Consider the following 20069-nt stretch of genomic DNA (forward strand, 5'->3'; position numbering starts at 1 on the left):
AAGTTTCCTTCTGTGCCACATCTAACACGAAGTGTGGTCCCTTATAAAGACATTTAATAAGATATCGGAGTCTCTTATCTATAGAGGTTTTTTATAATTTTGACCACAGCATATCTCTTGGGACAGAATCAAAGGCTGATTTTAAGTTTATGAATGCAGTATAGAGCCCATTATCATGAGAGGACATATATTTCTCCACAAGATGGCTCAAAATCATACAGTGATTGATTGCTGATCTAACCTTTCTAAATCCTGCCTGTTCCTTCCCCAAGGTATTTTCCTCCTCTATCCAAGTAAGTAGTCTTTGATTTAAATGATTGGAGTACAATTTACCCAGCACAGAGAGTAGACTGGTTGGTCTGTAGTTGGTTGGGTCTCCTCTTTCTCCTTTTTAAAAGATAAGTATTATTATGGCTTCGAACCAAGAAATGGGAAATTTACCTGAATTATTGATATGGGTAAACAAGTTTGCCCACAGAGGTGCCCACCAATCCATGTTAGTCTTTAGCAAAACTGTGATTGTTTGTCTCTACCCACACCATGTAGCTGCCTGAAATCTTATGAAAACTACCCCCTTCATCAATATTTTTGTGGAACAGCTGTCATGATCTTTCCTTCTACAAAGTCATCTGATATTTCAGCTGTCACTAGATTTCCTATTTGCATCATCTTCACTCGAATACTTGAAGAAACTGTCATTTGTGGGTTTTGATTTGGTCTGTTATAGAGGTCAACCATAGTTTGTTCTTCAGTTTAGGTTTTGCTTTGTAGCTTGGTGGGAACTACTTTCTTAAGCCCTTTTGAATATTTAGATTCAGCTTCATGACATATGAAAGGCCACTTGATTATCCTATATGTCACAGCTTCAGAGTGTAGGGCTCAGGGAAAGTGCAAAAATGTTCCTCTGATTTGTTAAAAGCCAAAATTCTCTTGCTTAGTTACACTAGTGTACACAACAGATAATGTCTGTGGTGATTTCTTAACCTGAGGCAATTTGCCTTCTGACATTACACCATTTGCTTTTACTGGTGTAATTTACACCAGAGGATTCTAGCTGATGAATATTTTAAAACATAAAGAAATTGCTAAATGTTTGCACCAATTCTTGCATCTATAAAGCCTGGGAATAATTAGAGAAAATACCATGCTACATAGACAAAAAAAATTACATCAAATCTCTTTTTATCTAGAAACAGGTAGAAGTAGCATAGGAACATTTCTGTTGTTTCCGTATGTGTACTGTATATGATTGCCAGTGTGCTTGGGATAAACCTATGCAGAACCTAAATTGTGGAAATCTTTGTGGGCAGAATGTCAAATATCTTTTTGTCAGATCTCCTTCTTAATCCTGGGTAAAAGCCAATTGCTAAAGGGATTTTATGTTATTAATTTTCAGAATGCAAAACTGTTTTCTAGTTGATACTTGTGTTGATGATCCATGGAAAATGCTATTCATTAAGGAATAGGCTGTATTTTGCAGTGTGGTAAAAATGCCAATATTTGTTTCTCATGAAATTGTTAACAGTCTTGGCTTGCTGTTAAGCTTACTCTGCAGGGGTCTCAGCGAGTGGTCTTGGATCAGCTGACAGTGTAACACTGTCTGAAGCCAAGCATCATCATTAGACTCTTGGATGGGAGACAACTAAAAATCCAACTTAATAGTTGGATAGAAATGTAATACTGTATAGATATTTTAAAGGATTGTACTGTATATGATTCTCTCGAAAAAAGCAGTGTAATCATTTATGAGGGAAAACAATAATAAGCCATTTCAGTTCCTCTACCAGTTAAAGATAATTAAATCTAGAATTTCAGCAGCATTATTCATTTGGGGATGTTTCATACTGGGTTAATATTTACAAACACAGTTAATATTTACAAAGTCATAGAAGAAATTATATAACAAGTAGTCACAAAGAGTCACAAAATTAGTATTTTAAAGTATAATGAAATAGAAGAGCAAGTTTTCTAATTAATTTGAAATGTTACTTTTAAGCATATTTAAAGGCAGTTTAGAGACATTTTGACAGGATTGACATATTGTCTCATTTTCATGTTAACACTAGGAGGCAAGGGAAGTGTTGTTTTTTTGAGGGGGGTTGGTAGTTTTGTTAGTATTTGAAGCTGTCTGGATAGCCTCCTGTGAGCAGAGCCAGCCTGTGTGGCCTTGGGCAAGATGCACTGTTCTAGGATGCCCCAGAAGAGGGAAATGGCAAACCACTTATGAGTATTCTGTACCTCGAAATTCCTGAAAAACGGTTGTCATAAGTCAAAATTGAGTTGATGGCACTTGATTGTTACTGTTACAGTGGTGCCTCGAATTATGACCACAATCCGTTCCAGAAGATGGGCGTAACTCGAAATAGCCGTAAGTCGAAGCACCATTTCCCATAGGAATGCATTGAAACCCAATTAATCTGTTCTGGCCGGGGGGGGCGACAAAACAAAAAATCAAGCCCCATCAGAAGGCGATGGGGCTGGGAAAAAAACAAAACAAACACACGCACATACACACACCCCCACCCCCACAGAGCCAGCCCCATCGGAAGGCCATGGGGCTGAGGGAAAAATAAGGAAAAAACCACACACTCACCCCACAGCTCCATCGGAACGTGATGGGGCTGGGGGGAAAAATACACCCCCACAGCCAGTCCCATCAGAACGCCATAGGGCTGGGGGGGGAATCAAACATCCCCCCCAACAGCTAGCTCCACCAAACACACACCAAAAAACAGAAAGAAAAAAATCACAGCACAGAAACATAACCAACCCCCCCAAACTCAAACCCACCCTGCAAAACCCTATAAATATACTCACCCAGAAGCAGAAAGCAGCACCAGTCAGCCCGAAGCCTCTCTGCAAACGCACGCACACTAACGGTTGGGGTGAAAGAGCTACAAAGAAGCTCTTTCCCGACCAACAGTTAGCCTTCTAATTTGAATTCCCCACTTTTTCCCCTGTCTCTTTTGTTTGCAACTCGAAGCTCCAGTTGCAAGTTGAAGCAAAATTTTGCGGCCAGAGCTGGTCGCAATTAAAAATGGTCGTATGTCGGGACGGTCGTAAGTCGAGGCTCCACTGTAATATTAAATATTTGCAAGTATCAAAATTCGCTAATAGAATGAACCAGAGAGTATTTCCCTTCATAAGGACAACTCAATTTGCTAATAGTGCTCAATGCATCAGATTGTTTGCATGGTTAAAGCATTGGCATTCATATCTTGGCTGTCCAGAAGCAATGAGTAATACAATGAGTTCTTTCCAAAAAAACCAACATTTTAAAATCTGATCCAGAAAAATGTATTTTTCCATCCACCAATAAAATTTTATAAGACAATTGTCCCCCAAATTGTGGACATGTCTGTGGAAATGTGACCACATGAATGGGTCTGTAACCAAATTGGTGGACAGTTGCTGGCAGATTATCATTTTCTTACACCTGTGTTTCCTGTGTTTATTCCTAGTTTTTGGCTTCAGGTTAAGCATAGCCTTAACTTTGTTCCTTTTTTTGATCTTAAAGTATGTTGGTTGCTAGGCATACAAATACTTTTGTGATAATAAGGGCTATGACTAGTGCCATAGTTTCCTGATATGTCTTCTTAATGCAAGAGAAAGTGGCGAGATCCCCATAATCAATTCACTGTGCATTCTCCGAAGCAAAGGATTGAAAGTTTTATCTTCATAACTGAGTTTATGAGTGCTGAAGGTTTTTCAAGAATGGGTATTATGTTCTTTTTCCTTCAGCTTTACAAATATCTTTGTTACCTAAATAAATGGTGTACAGTAATACTGAATTTGAAAGTTTAATTGTTAGGCTGTTTCAGTATATGTTATTAAACAAGTCTTATTTCACTTTAAACTTAGTAGACAATATGATTTAGGTTGTCACAGGATATTTTCCTGTTCCGAAGATAAAATATTTTTACTTTTCTGTAAAATAATCTCCTCTGATCAGTGTTGCTTTCTTTTGTTTTACTTGTAGGCTAACCTTTTCTTCCTCTGTAGTGTAAATGATCCAGGGCTTTCTGACGTAGTAGTTCCGGAACTTAAAATGGATAATTGTAAACTAAGAGAAAATGAGCAAGTGTCTTTGAATATGTTCAGAGTTCATATCTTACATCACTGAGTCAACCTGTGTACTCCCATGCAAATAGGATTAGGGAATAAGGCGTCTAGATAAATTTAAATATTTTTTTGTAAAGAATCAATGTGCTGCAATCAGGGGAGTGTAAAGAACTGTGGAGATCCAGGTTCAAATTCTCATGGAAGGGTAATTGTGGGGTGGGGCTTTACGATTTTATTTCCCTCTGGACTTGATAGACCCATCACGTGTTCAATGAAAAATAATATTCCCATTAAGCCCTGGAGTCCTTTCTAACTCCAGTGCATATTGCAGCTTTGGGAATGTGATCCAGATCAGTGTGCACCAAGCGGCAGAAGGTTCTGATCTCTACTAGGGCGTATGCTCACTATCGTTTGTTAAAAAAATGTACGTTGCACAAAATCTGCATTTAATGGTGGAGCATGCAACAAATACAGTGCTGCTAAGTGTAGCTCATTGGTTGATGTTAATATCACTGCATTGAACCTTCTGACTTATGCCTTCTTTATTAGTGATTGCCAGTTAAATCTCACTTTGGCTGGCATTATATTTGCTGAAAAAGGTAGTATTTCCTTGATAGCCCTTACACTGGGAAATTTTAAAAATTCTTTATTATTTGACACATGGAAATGATCAGAAGAGTCATTGTAAGCTGCATTTCTAGTCATGCACTCTCTTCACAGCATGCACTTTTCACCCATTTCTTTGGATAGCCTGCTTCTATGCTTGTGAAATGCTCTATCTTTCCCCTCCTTTGGAGATAATTCAGTGCAGGGCCTCTTCTCTCTCCAATCTCTATGACATGTGGATCTCTGGATTGCAGCCTTTATTTAGCGGTCAGTATATAAGCATCACAAATGCTTGATTAATACAACCAGGTGTATGAAGCCAGCAATCTTGAAACTGCAGTCTTATATTCAGCTGTACATGTTTGTCCAGTGAAATCAGTGAAACTTAAATGTGCATAGCGCAGAAAATGACTGCAATGTAAGAGTGAAAGCCGTAACACCAACTTTTGGATTGTGGCCAGTTGTCCCACTGCCAGCAGAATGGCAACTGCAAGTGGAACAAATTCTCCCTCCCCCTTCAGCCCCCCAAATCTGACACAGGACCATTTTGCAAATTTTGAAAGGTGTATGTGCAATAGGGGAAGTCACATTGTGTGGGTAGATGCAGCCCACTGAGAGTTCTTAATTGTTTATTTGTGCTTCTTAACTATGTTTTATTTTTCCACAGATTACAGAGAAATGAAACAGATGGTCCGTTTTGGTATTGGAACATACTGTTGTTATGTGTTCATGTTATGATAACTTTCGTTGGGTTTATGAGATGTTCAAGGAGTGGTTACCCCACTGTTTTCATGGCTGAGTGGGGATTTGAAGCTGTCTCTCCTTCATACAAATCTGACATTCTGTCTGCTACAATACTCTGGCTCTCAAATAGAACATAGGTATATGCTCTTAGTACTGCATATATTTCCTATCTATCTTAGGAAAAAAGAAGCCATTAATCTGTTTTATATATATGTAAACTGATGGCATATTGCAATGAGATGCTGGGAACCTCAGAAAAGCAATAGCAATGCATGTATGAGAATGCAAATATTTACACAGCTTTCTCTGGGGGACAAGTATACACTGTTGGGAATTTTAGCTGAAAATTGAGACAACAGTTTTCTTGTACAATTACCTTATTGCCACCTAAAAGGACCAGGTTTAACAGAATTTCTTTGGACTGTGGTGTGATATATCTGTATGTAGAAAAGGGCAAGGCTGACATTGCTAAAAGGTCAAGGTTGACATCGCTAGACCAGTAGAATAATAATGTATACATCTAGATCCCGAACACACTATTGTATAAGTTAATAAGAAGTAATGTGTGGTAACATTTTTCAGTTTTAAAAGTGTTTTTCTGCAAATTTTATGTTTACCAATGGCTGCTTTAAAATAAAATAAGAACATAAGAAGAGCCCTGCTGGATCAGGCCAAGGGCCCATCTAGTCAAGTTTCCTGTATCTCACAGTAGCCCCACCAGATGCCTCTGGGAGCACACAAGACAACCTGATACCTGTCTCCTGATAGCCCTCTCCTGCATCTGGCATTTGGAGGTACTTTCCTTTTAAGCCTGGAAATTATACATCCCCATCATGGCTTATAACCTGTGGGAATCTGTCCAATTCCCTTTTAAAATCTTCTAGGCCAGATGCCATCACCACAACCTGTGGCAAGGAGTTCCAAAGACTAACAACACGTTGGGTAAAGAAAAGTCTTCAGCAGTGCACATTCAGTGAACTAAACAAAAGTCAAGTATTGCATCAGAAGCAATCACTTGTTAGGATTCATAATAACCGTCTCCAGTATTAGAGGCAGTACACTTCTCTGACGGAGAAGGAGCCAGCCTTGTGGCGCAGTGGTTAAACTGCTGTACTGCAGCCAAAACTGTGCTCACGACCCAGGGTTCAATCCCAGGTAGCTGGGCTCAAAATTAATCTCAGCCTTCTATCCTTCCGAAGTTGGTAAAATGAGTAGCCCACTTGCTGTGGGGGCAACGTGTCGTCTGCATAATTAACTTGTAAACCGCCCAGAGAGGGCTTGAAGCATTATGGGGTGGTGTATAAGCAGGACGCTTTGCTTTTGCTTTGAAGGCCAGCCCCTGGGGAAAATAAGCAAAAGGGCCCCACTGCCCCCACGTCCTGTTGGTGAGCTTTCAGTTGGCATCCGATTGGCTACCGTGGAAAGTAAAAATGAAATGGATAGAACATTTGTCTGATCCAAAACAGCTCTTTGGGTTTTAGAGGTGCTTTGAGGTTCCTTATTTGAAAATATAACTGTTTTAAAGACTCCAGAAAATGCTGTTTTGGAATGGTTGCTGGTCATTGGCATGCCCTAACATATCACAGATCAATCTGCTTGTCAAGATTTCATTCAGCCGCATTGTGTAGGACCTGCATCTTGATCTATGGAGTTCAACAAAGGATCACAATTTTAAGTCTTCCAGCAACCAGTGCTCAACAGAGAGTAGAAATGAAGAGCTATAGAACACTGCTGACCGTGAGAGTATCATGAGCAACATAATCTGATACAGGGCTTTAGCCACAACTGAGAATGAGTTTAACGGGGGCTGTATGCAAAATGACTTCCTATGCATTGTCAAAAGCTCTCCAAAATGAAGATTAATTTGACCAATCAGTTAGATATAATCTAGAGTTGCTCTGTACAGTGACTCTGTACGGATCATCTACTCTGCTTTTGATAGCACACATTTTTGGACAAGGCATCTTCATTCAGAAATCTGTGCTTTTATTCAACACTTTCTAGAGGATAACAAAAGCATGTTGAAACTAACCCATAAGCCCTGGGAGTCTGACAGGATGTGGAAGAGGCAAGGCAATCTGATCCACCCTGGCCTTTGGGGATGTCTTGCGCATGTCTTTCCAGACAGGTTTATACAGGCTGTAAAAGCCTGGGCTGTTCCCATATGAAGCAGTCCCTCCAGGCACATAGACTTTTTTGGTGGAGCAGAACAGCATGGGGGGCAGGAGGGCAGGTTTGAAGGTTACGTTTGTGTTGGATCTATTCCTTGTTCATAGAGGAGGAAAGGCAATGCCCTGAAGCTATTTCTGGGTGGTGGTAGTTTCAGGCTTGAAGACATGTAGCTACTTGGGACTAGCAGATTTTTGTGTGTGTTTCATTTTTTCCCCCTTCTTGTAGAACCCTTATTAATTTCTTGTGATTATTTTTAAGCCTTTGGCAGAGGCTTGCATCCAGTCTGTGCTCTTCCCAGAAAGCTTTTTAAGGGGAATTGCATAACTTGGTATTGTTCCATTCTAAAGCAGAGCTGAATGCAGCAGCCAGTTTGTACAAACGTTTAGCTTTTTCTTTTACAAAACCTCTTGGTTTTGTCTTCTAATTTACATAAAGCCTGGGCCATCTTGGATTGTTGTTGTTGTGAAACAGATTTCAGGAACTGCTTTTTGTCAATATTTGGGCACAGAGATTCAGGCCCACCTGAGGCAGAATTGACCAGAACTGTAACATGAAGCAATGACAGCAAAGACAGTTGCAGATGGAGTCTGGGCCAGAAATCTCTTTGGTAAATATAGGTAGGAAGCAGGCAGAAGGATGGGCGAGTGGACAAGGGAACCTGCAAACTGAGATGCAGATAGCTGAAGAACTACTAGGTGGCAGAAAGTGGGAATGCAGCCAGACTGCACAAGGAAAGTCAGATTCTGACTTGCTTTGGCAAAGATTCAGGCCTAGAGTCTGTCAGAGGTGAGAGGGAGCCAATGGGTTGCAAGGTGAATGGAATCATTCAGGTTGTATCTGGAGATCTTTTTGCGGCTCCAGATGGCTTACTTTGAAGACTACCAGTGATGCTCCTGATATCAGGAGGGTTACTGTTTGAATCCTGAAAGATCTCAACACTTAGTGATAGCAAAGCAACAACAAAGGTCTTTTGTCACAGGAAATCACGGGGCATCATTGGGGGAAACCAGTGAAATTAGAAATCTGAAAGTATAGCCAATATAAGTATCCAGTGTGATGTAGTAGATAGAGTAAGGGACTAGGACATAAGAGATCTGGCTTCGATTCCCTGGCTCTGTCATGGAAGCTCACTCCTTAAATGCCTTGCTTACCTTGAAAACCCTATTAGGGTCACTATAAGTAAGTTTTTGCAAGGTCTCTAGATAAGAAGAAAAATAATTAGCTTTACAGAGGTTTATATGAAATGCAGTGTAATTGATTCAGTTTTATTATCAGCATCTAGTTCAAGCTCAGAAAATTCTGTATCATCCTTTAAAAATTGTTTCCATGATGTTTTAGTGATTATGTGACAGAAGTATTGAAATGATGACAGCCTCGTGGGTTTTGAGATAGGTTGTTTACCACACCATAGGTTTGATGCAAATTTAACTATGTACAGTTGGGCTGCTAGTTTTTCCAGCTAACTTTTCCACTCATGAAAATAATTACACAGAGGGCTTGTAAACTCTGCTGAAGAAAGTGAGCTGCCATGTGAGGGAAAGGAGGGAACCATAAAAAATTAGGTGGAAATAGCTTCCAGAAACAACTGATGCAGATAAAGCCTGACCTATCAGTGTCCCATCTCCTATTTGAGGGTTCTTACGCATAGGTAGGTAGGCGCACAGACAGAAAGAGATAAATAGAGATCAGCTAGGGGAAGTAGAGAGCTGCTGAGAATAAGACAATCATTTCTGGGAATGAAATAAAATTATTTTTCCATGCTGGCTCAGCTTCAGTATAGAAAGTGAGAGCACTAATTAGACAATTCTCAAAACATTGGAAGCTAGTTAGAAGAAACTTGCATGCAGAACTTGTGCTAATGCTTTGAAGTGTTGAACTTTACCCACTGTAGAGAATGCCAACTTTAGTAGCACAGGTTTGGAAGAGCTCTAATGTAGTAGTGTTATTTCCATGGTTAGAGGAGTTGGAAGGGTTATCTTCCTGTCAAAGTATTGTATTGTTTGGTAGCATTAATATCGCCAACCCTATTTTAAATAGTCGTAGATGTGGCCAATGTAAAAGACCACTAATTCCTTTGAAACATGCAAATTTCACAATGATTTACTGTAAACCAGGGTGAAGTAATGGACAACTGTTAAGCCATGTGTGGCAAGCTGTTATTAACGCTCATGGAACAGATTTTACCTGGGGAGAGCCCAGACCTGAAGGAAGTTGTTAATCCAGTGTCTAGTCTAAGTTATGTGTTGTCAGTAACTACCGCTTGCCTTTCACAGCAGGTGCAGGCTGTGATACAGCTGCTGTCGCAGGGCTCAGATGACCACTGCCATTATCAGTACGCAGTCAGCACAGGGGGAAAATATGGCATCATTACTGTAATGAGCTCTTCCATTTTTCCATTGTTTATCGTTCCTGATGGATTAGTAAATATCTTCCTGGTGTTCCTCTCTCTGTTTTATTTCCTTCTTTTTCATCAGAGGCTCAAGGCACTATTCTTTCAACCAGATCCTAGTAGTTCATAGAGCACAGCACTACTGCTTCTGGATACTCTCAACATTTCTGGGTAGGGGAAGCATGGCAGCCTAGTGTTCTGAGATGTGCAGCCATTCAGCCATACAGGAATGAAATGGCTACCCTAGAGATTAAAAATAACACTCCCTCCACTGTATTATGCTGAGTAACTGCCAGAGTGCTAAGAAAATAACTTCTGCTTCAGCTTCTTTAGCTGTGTTGCTGTAGTGCAGTAATAACAGTAAGGAACATATGTTATTAAAGGGGAAAGCCATTTTGGATTCTCTATCATTTTGTGTTAGCTTTCTTATCTCAATAAGAAGTCTTTAATAAGCATTTCCTAAATGATACTGCATGTGAAATGTTCTCCTAATAAACAACTGTTTCATGTGAGATTCTCACCTCCTCTTTGGGTACATGCCAAATCCTTTCTATAGTACTTTTGCTGGTTACTGATTGATGATTTTGTACTATGTTCTCTTTAATTTTGCAATAAACCAACAAGGAGGCTAAGACCACAAGTTTACAGAAAATGGTTTATTTACTCATCTAGATTTGTATGGGTAAAAGAGGCAGATTTAGTAGTTTCAGTGTGGTCCTAATGAGGGCAGAAGCTGTATTTGAGAAAATACGTCAATATATTCTGCTTATTCTTACAGCAGAAGATGTTATATCCCAGTTTATGGAGAAGCTTAGAAATTTCAGGGGCTAAAGATTTATACAAGATGACCATTAAAGCCAACATAATTGTGCATTGGTGCCCAAAGTTAGGTTCTTAATGTTTTCCAGTGTACTTTGGAACTTAGCATTTGCTTTTGAGAACAGACCAGAACAAGAAATGTGGCTTCATGTCCATAGTAAACTTACTTACTTATTTGTGATCAGATTTGTGTCCCACATTTCTTTTCAAGCTAATATGATTGAAAACATGAAAACAAAATAATTGAAGCATAAGACAATTTAAAAGGGCAGTTAAAAATTTAGCAACAAGAGGACAGAGCGGGGAATACTATATGTGACAATGAAAGAGCTGTGTCTTCAAAGCTGGTTCTACCCCACTGGCATTAACTGTAAAGCCAGGGTGCGATTTTAAGCACCTAAGAGGTGTGCTCAGTCTGTCAGCTTTCCTTTATCCACATAGTTGCTTCTATCCCAGCTGATCTCTTGGGGAGCTGGCTTTGGGAGACAGTTTGCAGAGATAAGAATGATGGGTGAGGAATTCAGTGTTTTTTATTCATGCATCCCATTCATACTTTCAACAATGCTCCCAGCAACCTGTGCTTTGGGTCTGAAGGGGCTACTCTCCTTTGAAGACAGAAGGCTACTGCATGAGTTTTGAAGGGGAAACAGAGTGGCATATGACATGGGGTTTTTGAAGAAAATGTCAGTAAGGTTCAGAAAAGCTGAATGAGACTTTGAATATGATTATAATACAACATTTATTTATTTAGTTAACTTATATGCCACCCGCCTGGGCCATCTTGGATTGACTACCGAAAGGTCTCTGGGCGGCTTACAACAATTAAAATACAGTAAAAAAGATAAAACAAAATATATATTCTAAAAATTGCCATCAGGACCCACAGTTGATATTATTTCAATTAAAAGACTTCTGGAACAGGAAGGTTTTGACCTGGTGCCGAAATGTCATCAGCGTCAGTGCCAGACAAATCTCAATTGGGATGGCGTTCCATAGTCTGGGGGCAGCTGCAGAGAAGGCCCTTTGTCTACAAGCCATCCCTCTTACCTCCTTGAGGGTCGCCTCTTTCAGGAGGGCCCCCTGGCTAGATCTTAACTGCCAGGTAGGTTCATATGGAACTGAAAAGACTTATGGTACTGTTTTTCCCAGAGAAAGACAATTTGATAGTTACAGGCTGCAGTTACGTAAGCTTTGGTTGTTTGTTATAAGAAATGTATGGTAATATAAGGATGCCTATATTGTGTCCTGAACTTCATCAGTCCTCCATGGATTGACTAACAAGGGAAACTGGAGTATTGACTATGGCTGCAGAGGGTTTTTTTAAAAAAATGCAAGTTTTAATATTTTTATTCTGAGAATGCAAGCTGCTGGTCTCACGAGGGCACAATCAGCAAAAGCAGTATATATGCATTAGTCATGTGAGGCTATCTGAGTGTCGGGGGACTGCGTGACCTATTACTGGTAAAGTATATTGTTAACCTGTATCGAAAGGGGACCTGTGGACACTTCAACCCTCAGGGTGCCCAGTGTCTCAAGGCTCTCAGTGAATTGTAGCAATTGCTTCTGTGCTCTTTGTAGACCTCCTGCCAGTGTCTGCATCCAATCAGATGTTGTCTCTGATCCTGTCATGTAACATGAAAGTCAGTAATAATAAAAAGATATGTGCATGAAAGTGCAGGTACAACTGCCACAGCCCTGTCTTATTGAAGGGGAACAGAAACTCCCCACCCCCATTCTTGCTCTCTCTCTCTCTCTCTCTCTCTCTCTCTCTCTCTCTCTCTCTCTCTCTCTCTGTGTGTGTGTGTGTGTGTGTGTGTGTGTGTGTAACGGGTAGCCATGACCTCACCTGTCAGTCACAGCTGGGCAGTGAATCATCAGCCAATAGTGTGACGGAGGGTGGAACTGAAGGGGAGGAGCTGGTATAAAAAGGGGGGTGAAGGTGTGTGTGAGATAAGAGATTGAGTGAGAGAACCAGAGTGAGATCTGGAGAGTTTGTTAGAGGCCTGCGTGCCTGAGTGTCAGTGAGGGAAAGTCTATGTTTAATTAAATTGAGAAAGTGATTTACATCGTGATTATCTTCCAGTGATTTTCATATTTTATTTTGTAATCAATAAGCCAGTTTTATTTTTGAAAGAAACCCTTGTCCTTTTTATTTAAAGGAAAGGTTGGTGGCAGCAAGAGTGTGTAGTGGTGTGGTGGGCATTCTGAGAGGCCTGGAGTTGGCAGTGACTTTGGAGTGGCCCGCCACATTACATTGTGTGTGTGTATTTTTATTGTGAGGGTGAGAGATGGTGGGGAGAAAGAGAAGAAAAGAAAAAAATGAATGGTGACGTACATAACAATTAACTGTATGCCGGCAAATCAGTTCCAACCCTTATTGAAACCCTATTTAGGTATAAAGTACTCGGGTGCAGTTTACCAGTCCCTCCTGGCAGTACAGATACCAGGGCACATAACTACAGGAACCACACACATCCAGGTAATCTCAGCTTGTCTGTTCCCTTGGAGGCACAATAGAGTTTTGGATTCCTAGTTCCTGTCTCTGCAGCAGGCACTCCAGCCCATTGAGCTATAAAGGCATATCAGAAAGAAGTTACTCAACACAGAACCTTCATCTTTGTCATTTCCAGATTTCCACAAGACTATTAAAAACCAGTAGAATTGGCTTTGTTTTTCTAAAGTGACATGGATTGTGAATTTAAAATGCTTCAGCTTTAAAAAGAAAATGTCAAATATGTTGCCGTTGCATTTTTAAAGGCATATGACAAACAAAGCACACAATGGCACAGTGTGAAGTTGATATTGGAACAAATTTGGAATGACCACATCACTTGTGAGTTCTTTTGACATTTGTGAATAATTTGGTCAGTACAATTTTCTGCCAATAAAAACCTTATACCACACTATAATGTGGAAGTGTCTACATATAACTGTGAATTAATCTGAAACGTATCCTGTTGCCTTCACATCTGTTTCTGTTGGGTCCCTCTTCACATTTATGTCCCTTTAGATTTGTACACTTATGTCAAAAGAAACTGTTTCAATGCTGAATCCACACTATTTATGCACTTAGCAGACCACCTCTATTTAGCTTGATTGTCTTCTTTGTTTTAAAAAGTTTGTACCCAAGTGTAGCATTTTTGGGAATTCTTTGTGTTGAATTTTTGTTTTTGCTTCTGGGTCTGGTGGTGATCTTTGTGATATCTATATATACATATGTATAGCCTCTTCCGCATAGGACAACAGTCTTTTCAAGAAGGATCTAAGCAGGTCATTGTTATCTTTCAGACAGCTCACCTGATACAGCAAGGAAGTACAATTGCCAAAATACATTCTAAGACCTTGAAGAGAATATGGCATTTTGTAATCTAGTTTAAATTGGAATATTTATCCCTCATTTGTCTCTCATCTTCGTTTATTTAGTGATCATATTTTTCTTTAACTGTCTAATGACCAAACGAGGATTATGTTCTTTTTATGTTTCTCCCTATGACTCAGTAACAGTGGTGAGAATTATTCTCTCTCTGCCAAGTAGATGCCGCTTCTAAGTCATGCCACCTTTGTGCCTTTAAATGGAGATTGAGGACTAGCTCACTGGGAGATCAGCAGAAACCTAGTAGATTATTGTATTTTGAGTTGAGTATTTTAACATACCGTAAGCCCCCTTCGGTAGCAGGCTAGATAGCTCAGTGATTCAGGTGCTTGGCTGCAGAACTTAATGTGAGGAATTAGATTCCCCACTTTGCCTCTCAGGAGAACAGCCAACTTATGTAGTATTGGGCAACCTCCATGATCTCAAAGCACCCCTTAAAAAAGGGAGTGGTAAACCACTTCTGGGGATGTGGTGGCGCTGCGGGCTAAACCGCAGAAGCCTGTGCTGCAGGGTCAGAAGACCAAGCAGTCGTAAGATCAAATCCACGTGACGGAGTGAGCTCCCGTCGCTTTGTCCCAGCTCCCGCCAACCTAGCGGTTCGAAAGCATGCAAATGCAAGTAGATAAATAGGGACCACCTGTTACATACAGCACTGATGTTACCTGTCTGTCATGGGTTTGGAGGGAAAGTTCCATCCTATGGAGAGTGGAAGGCGGGACATCAGGAGGAGGGGCTGTACTGTATATATATGTGGAGCGTGTGAGGAGACGCTGAGAGGAGACGAAGCAGCAGCTGGGAAGAAGAAGCTGGTGTGGGAGTCTGTGTGTCAGACAGGGTACTACTGTGTGTCAGTACCAACCTGATAGGTTCAGGTGTCTGTTGGTTAGCCAGAACTGATAGGTTCAGGGTCTGTGCTTCAAGTTAAGGGTTCTGTGTGAACCAAACTGTATGCATGTATGAATGAGACTAAGCCACGTTACTATATCTTATTCACCTGATCATTTTATTTTCCCTGTGTGTTGTATTTAAATAAACCTTATTCTTTTATTTGTTAAAAATCCATCCCTGGTCTGTGTGACTTCTTATAGGGAATGGTTGGTGGCAGCTTAGTTAACGTGTGGCAGATCCCAGTAGGTCTGGGTTTGTCACACCACCTCGGTGGGAAGGTAACAGCGTTCCGTGTCTAAGTCGCACTAACCAAGTGACCACAGAAAATTGTCTTTGGACAAACACTGGCTCTATGGCTTGGAAACGGGGATGAGCACCGCCCCCTAGAGTCGAACACGACTAGACAAAAAATGTCAAGGGGAACCTTTACCTTTACCTGAACCACTTCTGAGTACTGTATACTTAGGAGACTTTGGAAAAGGTTGCCATAAATTGGAATCAACTTGATTGCATGCAATTACCATTATGCATAGGTCACCTTGGATTCTAGTTTTGAGGAAGGTACCGTAAATAAACAAAATGAGTGAATGAACATAAAATAAATATAAATTTATTTATTTATTATTTACATCATTTATATGCTGCCTTTCTCCTCATAGGGAACCCAAGGCAACTCACAAGAGCAAAAACTCTACAAACAGTTTTAAAATACCACATAAATATCATATTAAAAAAAAATTAAGCAATATACCAAGATTAAAACCAGGATTAAAAACAATGCTAAAACATTTGAAAAAAAGTTTTAAAATCTCTAATAAATATAGCATTCGTAATACACTTATTGCTTAAAAACCTGCCTGAAAAAGAACATCTTTGCCTGTTACTGTAAGGACAAGAGGGAGGTAAATGTTGTTAAGTAAACCTGAAAACCCATGACAGGTTCCATCTGGCTAACACTGCAGAATGCAGACTGAATTTCAGTTTTGTATGGTAATTTGAGCCTTCATTCTACTTCTTTTTTTTAAATTAAAAGGGTTCATGGAACTATTAGCTGAGATCACTACCTTGGCCTGTGCCCAACTATGTTATTCTGCAGGGAACATTTACCCATTTCACTTAGCAGACATTGAAATGGTAACCCGAATATCAGTCATTCAGTGAGGTTTATGACAGCTTTAGCTCCTTTCTCAGTAGGGGGTCAAACACGTATCTATATTGGTGATGCAGAAATTAGCTATTTCTGCATATGGGTGTATTTGAGGCTCTCTGGAACACAAACACCATTTTGTGCCTGTCAAAGAGCGTTGCTTGAAAGAGAGGGCCCAAGCAAGTCATGAAATCAGCTTTCCCAGTCAGGTTCCATTGGTAGGTCTTCTCAGGTGATGTCAGAGGTCCCATCTTTTCCAGATAACCAAAATACTCATCATTTGTGGGCAGGGGTGGGGAACAGGTTTTTTTTTTTGAGGTTTGTATTCCATTGTGATTGCATACTGATGCCAGACACCGAACAAGATTTTCTCCTTCCCTTTCACCTATCTCAAAGGGCTATGTATAGCCAACCTATGGCCCACAGCAGTACATGCTCCTGAAATACTAGTCTCCTCCATCACAGTATTTCAACCTCCATGGAAGCAAGGGTTATCACAGTGGTTTAGGCAGGTGCAAGTATGATAGGAAATTGGCAGCATGGAAGAGAGGAGGAAGGCAGGAATACATGGAATGAGTCACCATGAGCATCTGCAAGAATGGGCAGAGAAACAGTTGCCCTCCCCCCAGATTAAGCTGCTATCAGGCTGCAGACAGATTCTCAACTTTCATTTTGAAATAAGTTAGTCTTTATTTCTTATAATGCCTAAGATAAAATACAAAATATGCAGGCACTGTTTTGGCAATGTATTTTATAAGAAAATGGTCTGATTTTTCTAAAAAAAAAAAAAAAAAAAGTAATAGCTCTTACTGGCATTTTGGAACACAGACCTAACCATATAAACAAAAACAAAGTGTGACCCACATGCCCATTGTTTGAAGAAAACACTTTCTGGTTCAATTTTAAGATCTTATCTGGTGAAGATATCCTTGTTGTCCCATAGAGAACAAATCAGAAATCCACCTACTCTCCTGTCTAAAAAGGGGCATTCTTTTCCTTTACCAGAGAGGGAAATGAGACCTATCTAGGTAATTTTGAAAGAATTACTCAAGAGGAATTGTAATCTGCGGCTTTCTGTTCAGATGCTACAACAGTTCATCCAAATTGATCCAGGAAGGAACTGAAATGGTTGACTATTAAGATCGGCATTGAGGGTTACCTGGTGTCTACAAACTGTACTTCTTGTCTGGGCTACTATTGTGTCTGTCTTGTAATTCCTTCTCCATATCTGTTTGCAGGTTATCTTGACGAATCAGATTACCACGTGGCTGAACGATGACTTTGCTGTACAGACAGACCTGCTGTCTCCAGCTGATGAGTTCTCCCTGTCAGAAGGTAAGCAATCCTTTTTATTACAGTTGAAACCTGACTCTGACACAAATCTTCAGTGCCACTCTTACTCATATGTAAGTGGCAACACAAATGTGGTTATGAAGCTGAGTACAGAAGGTAGCTTGAGTTTTTTTTTGAAATGTCTTATTGCAGTTTAACTGTTTAAGACCAATAAGCAACATTGATTTAAAATCTGTAATCCCTAGTGGGAATGCTTATCCTATGATTTATTTTCTACCATTTTTGAAAGCATCACAAAACTGACATCATGAATTACTGAAAACACACACAGAGAAGGGAGAGGAAGATATTTGAGGGACTAGCTAGATCTTTTTGCTAATCTGATATGGGAAACCAAGTAATTTGCAGATAACCGAAAGGGAAACAGCTTGACTCTGTTTGAGAAGGAACAAATATTCATTTGTGTATCTGGAACCATCCTTTATTTTTGTTTCAAATATAATGGAACAAAGTGCAGGTCTGAATATTGTATTGTGCTGTTGAAACTTGTGTATGATGTAACACAGCCTGATATTGTTAAAAACTTGCATCTGATAAAGATATGGAGATGATGCAATTGAAACCATATATTCCATCTGGCCATATGCTCCTGCTCCTGTACTTATAGTATCCAGTTCTATATTATGTAAATACTTTAGATCACTTACCTTTACAGCATGTGTTTTGTAGATATGGGGCAAGGTGAACTTGTAGGGGCAGTTTTTTTAGTACAGTACTGTACAAATAACACATTCATTCAAACAATGAACATTGCAGCATTGATTAGGAACTGTATTGTAGAAAAATTGTAGGTATTTGCACAGTGGAAACTTTTTATTTCTTTCATTTTGGGTTCTTTTGGGAGGTGACTATTTTCCTACTTTTTATTTGTACTGGTTCTTTTGATTTACACAAAAGGTAAAAACTTTTTGAGGTTATTCAATATGTGTTTTCTCATTTGTGTTTTCTGGCACTATAAAAGTCCTAAGGAACTCTTTGAAATACTCCAAAAAAGCAGAGATAAGGTGACAGAGAATCAATCCACTCCAACAGTGGGGAGCAGTAAATGAGAAAAGGGAAAACAAGAGTGTGAGTTCATTGCCACCTGCCCAGTATAGCAGATCCTCCAGGTCTTGGAACTACAATAGAAAAAAAAAAAGACAAGAAAGCATCTGTGTACTGGTTACAAAGCACACAGAGACATCCACTCTTCAAAGCTACCAACAACACTGTAGCACCAAGAACAACAAGAGAGAAATACTCCAGACTGTGCCCAACGAACAACCACCACCATCCATATAATCCAGTGACACACTGGCAAATCCTCCCTCTTAGCCCACACATCTGCATAGAAGCAAACAAAACTATCCCCCCCAACCCCCCCCACTCCTACACCAGGGTGTACACTTTTAAATATATATCTATATATAGGAAATAAATCAAATAATATTTCTTTAAAATAAATCAAACAAGGAAAGCACCACATGCAGAGGGAAAAAATAGCAAAATTAAAACACATAACAGTCTCGCTTCTAAAAACCAAGAAAAGCAAACAAATTTTCTAAAAAAATCAATGCCCCTCCCAAACTAAAACTACTAGGATATTGGGAGGTTAACTCCCCATGACCACCAAGAAAGGAAATAATGCCACTTCTAAAAACAAAGGGAAAAAATAATCTGGAAGAAAACCAAATTGGGGTCCCAAGAAGGCACACTGGCACAAGAAAGACTGCCTGGTAGCAGAAAATAATAATATAAATAAACAGGGAAATATACCCCGTAAAAGAAAGACAAAAAGGGGAAGAATCCTGGATGAAGACATGGGCAAACAAGTAGACAGGCAGCAATCCAAGATGGAGGGCACTAGAAGTATTCCTTGTAACACCACAAGGAATGACTGAAGCAAGAAGTATTTCTCACTGGATTCCAGGCACTTTTACAGATTTTAAGTTCCTGTTCCCCCTGGACTTCTCTGGCTGCTGACAGCCTTTGTGATGCTATTGGATGAAATATTTCTCAGGCAATTTGTCATACAAAGGGCACAGAAAGAGCATATAAAAGAGGGATAAACATGCAATTTTCATGTAGCTCTCTTTTACAGGGTCTCTTTTGGTGGTTGCCAAAATAACACAAAATATACAAAAGAAAGCCATTTTTATTTAAACATGAAAGGGCTCATCCTTAGTCAAATGTTGTAGACTTCCCTAATCAAAAGTTCTAAACTCTATTGCTGAAGGCTATAATAGAAGCCTGATACAGCCTAAAATTCAGGGATTCAACGATGGCACAGTATGAAAGTTAGTTAGTTAGTTAGTTAGTTAGTTAGTTAGTTAGTTAGTTAGTTAGCTAGAGACAGACAGACAGACAGACAGACAGACAGACAGACAGAAATGATGTCTGTTAGCATGTTATTTCCTTTACATGTATGATACAGTCTGTGCAAATAGATTGTAATAGGGAAGATATATACTGTCCATTAATAGATATAACTTCAGGCTTTTATATGTAATTGTCCTGTCCAAAATTTTATTGGGGGT

At 39.8% G+C, this 20069-nt stretch overlaps 1 protein-coding gene across 8 annotated transcripts in view; it reads left to right on the forward strand.

Annotated features, from left to right (window-relative positions):
- RAD51B (RAD51 paralog B) overlaps nt 1–20069 on the forward strand; it is a 473685-nt gene that overhangs the window by 118413 nt on the left and 335203 nt on the right. For all 8 annotated transcript variants that reach the window (XR_012082526.2, XR_012082525.2, XR_012082524.2 and 5 more), the window contains exon 8: nt 17439–17535. Coding sequence is in view for 4 of the 8 variants with exons in the window: in XM_072986151.2 (XP_072842252.2) it covers nt 17439–17535 (97 nt within the window). In the remaining 4 variants the exon portion in view is untranslated. The remainder of the gene's footprint in view (nt 1–17438; nt 17536–20069) is intronic.

This window comes from Pogona vitticeps, chromosome 1 (genome assembly GCF_051106095.1).
Source record: "Pogona vitticeps strain Pit_001003342236 chromosome 1, PviZW2.1, whole genome shotgun sequence".
Classification (NCBI taxonomy): Eukaryota; Metazoa; Chordata; class Lepidosauria; order Squamata; family Agamidae; genus Pogona; species Pogona vitticeps.